The sequence below is a fragment of the Laetiporus sulphureus genome (assembly GCF_001632365.1).
Source record: "Laetiporus sulphureus 93-53 unplaced genomic scaffold LAESUscaffold_33, whole genome shotgun sequence".
NCBI lineage: Eukaryota > Fungi > Basidiomycota > Agaricomycetes > Polyporales > Laetiporaceae > Laetiporus > Laetiporus sulphureus.
This window is the reverse complement of record NW_024468542.1, coordinates 1-2,928: the sequence shown is the minus strand read 5'-3', so window position 1 is coordinate 2,928 and position 2,928 is coordinate 1. Positions and strand designations below refer to the sequence as shown.

The window sequence follows — 2,928 nt, the reverse complement described above, 5'->3', positions numbered from 1 at the left end:
CTACCACATTCCCCGCACCGAACGAGACGGCTCCACTGCGTACGGCCACGGTATCATCGCCGTCAATGTAGCGTCACGAACGCACGCACGTCTACAAGGCCCTCTCACCGTCTCCAGCAGCGCCGCAGCAGGAGGGCGAGGCGGGGATCTCACGGAGCGCGTAGGTGGGCGAGAGCGGACGTAGGGTGGGTAGGAACGCTTCATCAGGTGAGTTTCCATCCAGCTGTATCGAGCATCGCACCACGGCGCATGCACTCACTGTTTCAGCGTCCTCCCTGCCTCTCGTTCGATGTCCCCAGCGCCATCGGCCGACCTCGAAGACCCGCGCGTGAGCCCACGCGATGCATCGCGCAGCTAATGCTGACATGCCGCGTACAGGGTTCAGAGCAGGAAGATCATGAAGCACACGGTGAACGAGCGCGCGCGGAAGGTCCTCGAGCTTGCACAGCGGTGTGCAAAGGCCGCGCCCGCGGTACGTCTCGCGGCTCTCTTCCCTCTCGATTTGATGGCTCGAATATCATACCGCACCAGATCCTCGATGGCGATGGCCTCGAGCGCACGGAAGACACGCCCGAGGAGCGCGCGCTCATGCGTGAACTTGCCGCTGCGTCGATCGTGCTGCTCAAGAACGAGGGTGGCGTCCTCCCGCTGAAGCCCAAGGTGCGTCCGTGTTGGCCTCCAACTCATTTAATCGGTCATAACGGCATGCCAGGTGCAAGGCATCAAGAAGATCGCGATCGTCGGCGGGAACGCGAAGGCGGCGGTGCTGAGCGGCGGCAGGTCCGCTGCCCTGAAGCTGAGCTTTTTCGTGAGTCCATATGACGAGATCGTCGCAGCCCTCGGCAAGGTCACGCCCGACGTCGAGGTCACGTACTGCGAGGGTGCAAGGGGTAACGCGCTGTCTTCCTCCTTCCTGACGAGACGTGGCTGATGGTCGTACAGCGTACATGCTCACGCTGAGCCTCGACTGGGACATGTTCACCGAGGATGGCCGGCGCGGGTGGATGGGTGCGTGGTACGCGCACGAGAGCGATGAGAGCATGGTGCCAGTGAAGGAGCCACTGAAGACGCAGTACATCGATGAGACGAGGATGTTCTTCAGGGGCGCGGTCGGGCTTGGTGTTTGTGCATGGGATGCGAGCGCTGAGAGGCTGTAGCACGAGCTATCCCGTGGAGCTGATGAAGCGCTGGACGCTCAAGGTAACGGGCTTCCTCAAGCCGTGCGAGACCGACTGCGACTTTGAGTTCGGGCTCTCGTCCGCCGGGCACGCGAAGGTGCGTGTGTGTCTCCCCCTGAAACTCCTCTACTGACGCGCGGCCCCGCAGCTGTACATCGACGGCAAGCTCGTGATCGATAATTGGACACGCCAGACGTGGGGCGACGCGTTCTTCAGCTCGGGATCGACAGAAGACAAGGGCGTGGTCCCGCTCAAGGCAGGCGTCAAGCATGAGATCGTCGTCGAGTACTGCAACATGTGCGCGCCGGCGGCGGCCGACCCGGACGAGGCGGTGATGGACTCTAATCTGGGCGTGCGGCTCGGCGGGGCGATGGTGGAGGACGCGGACGCGCTGATGGCGTGCGCGGAGCTTGTCGCGGCCGAGGCGGATGCGGTGGTCGTCGTCGTGGGATTGAACGTGGACTGGGAGACGGAGGGGTACGATCAGACGACGCTTGCGCTCCCAGGGCAGACAGACGAGCTCATGTGGCGCGTGGTGAGGGCGAACAAGTGCAAGCGCACGGTGGTCGTGATGCAGGCGGGGTCGGCGATCACGATGCCGTGGGCGGAGGAGCCGGGCGTGCTGGGGATCGTGCATGCATGGTATTTGAGGAACGCGACGGGCGAGGCGGTGGAGGATGTTTTGGTTGGGAGGATGAATCCGTGTGGGCGGATGAGCTTGACGTTTGGGAGGAGGTTGGAGGATTATGCGAGTTTTGGGCATTTTCGGTCGGAGAATGGCAAGGTGCGGTATGGAGAGGATTTGTTTGTGGTGAGTGGGGCATAAGGAACACGCGAAATGGGACGCTGATATGCGGGGGTGCAGAGATACAAACGTTTTCATCATCGCGGGATCACGCCGCAATGGCCCTTTGGGTGTGTCTATCCTGTTCTGCGCGTGTCCAGTCGCTGATTTACTTTTCGTTTCGTTCTCAGCTACGGTCTCTCCTACACGATGTTCGCTTTCTCCAACTTCTCCCGCGCGTCCGCGTCTGCCTCGCCGGTGCTGCGCCTATCCCTGAGTGCGGGGAATACGCAGGAGGCACAATGCCCGACAAAGAAAAGAAATATACAATTAATGAAGGACGATCTTATAAAGAGCTGGATGAGGTATACTAGTTATCATGTATGGAATCAACATATGATGAGAATAACGAAAATGACCGATAGGGCTCACTCCCCGATCAGGGAGTGAAGATAACCAACATGTCTGTATTTTGTGATCAAAATGAGCGTTAAACATGTACGGCTTTCCCTATCATGCTGTACAGCTAGACTGCATATCTGGAACATTAACTGAATGCAAGAAAAATAAATACAACTCATGGAACAGCTCAGAGTGCAACAACCATTGTTAATCCGTGACTTAGTACATAGAGAGAAAGTGAGTGAACGTGACGGTAACCGGTTGTGTATGCAGTGTTAGGTGCACGGTTGGGAGGTTTGAATTGATTTCGAATGCGAATCGAGTCCGGTCGGATATGGTCGTGGGGTTTGAGATGGGTTATGGGTCGATTCGAGACGTGAATTCAGTCAAATGCAAGCATGCGCAATAGGATGGAAACATATGAGCGGATTCGAACCGAGGAGGACGTTGCCGGACAGGAAAGATGACCGACGACCGAGTAACATTCAGAGGTGTTGCGATTTGAATGCGATCGATTTGTAGATATTCGTGAAAGTGTCATAGAGAGAAAGTGAGTGAACGTGA

General features: G+C 57.8%; 1 protein-coding gene across 1 annotated transcript; it reads left to right on the top strand.

Moving 5' to 3' along the window:
* Positions 1 to 379: 379 nt before the first annotated feature.
* LAESUDRAFT_609411 (glycoside hydrolase family 3 protein) lies at positions 380 to 2,196 on the top strand (the record flags this gene model as incomplete). The annotated part of the gene is made up of 8 exons (XM_040903150.1): positions 380 to 472; positions 532 to 660; positions 713 to 890; positions 943 to 1,093; positions 1,149 to 1,275; positions 1,327 to 1,989; positions 2,044 to 2,093; positions 2,154 to 2,196. Coding segments are annotated over 8 exons (1,434 nt in total), but the record flags the coding sequence as incomplete, so codon positions are not given.
* Positions 2,197 to 2,928: the final 732 nt, after the last annotated feature.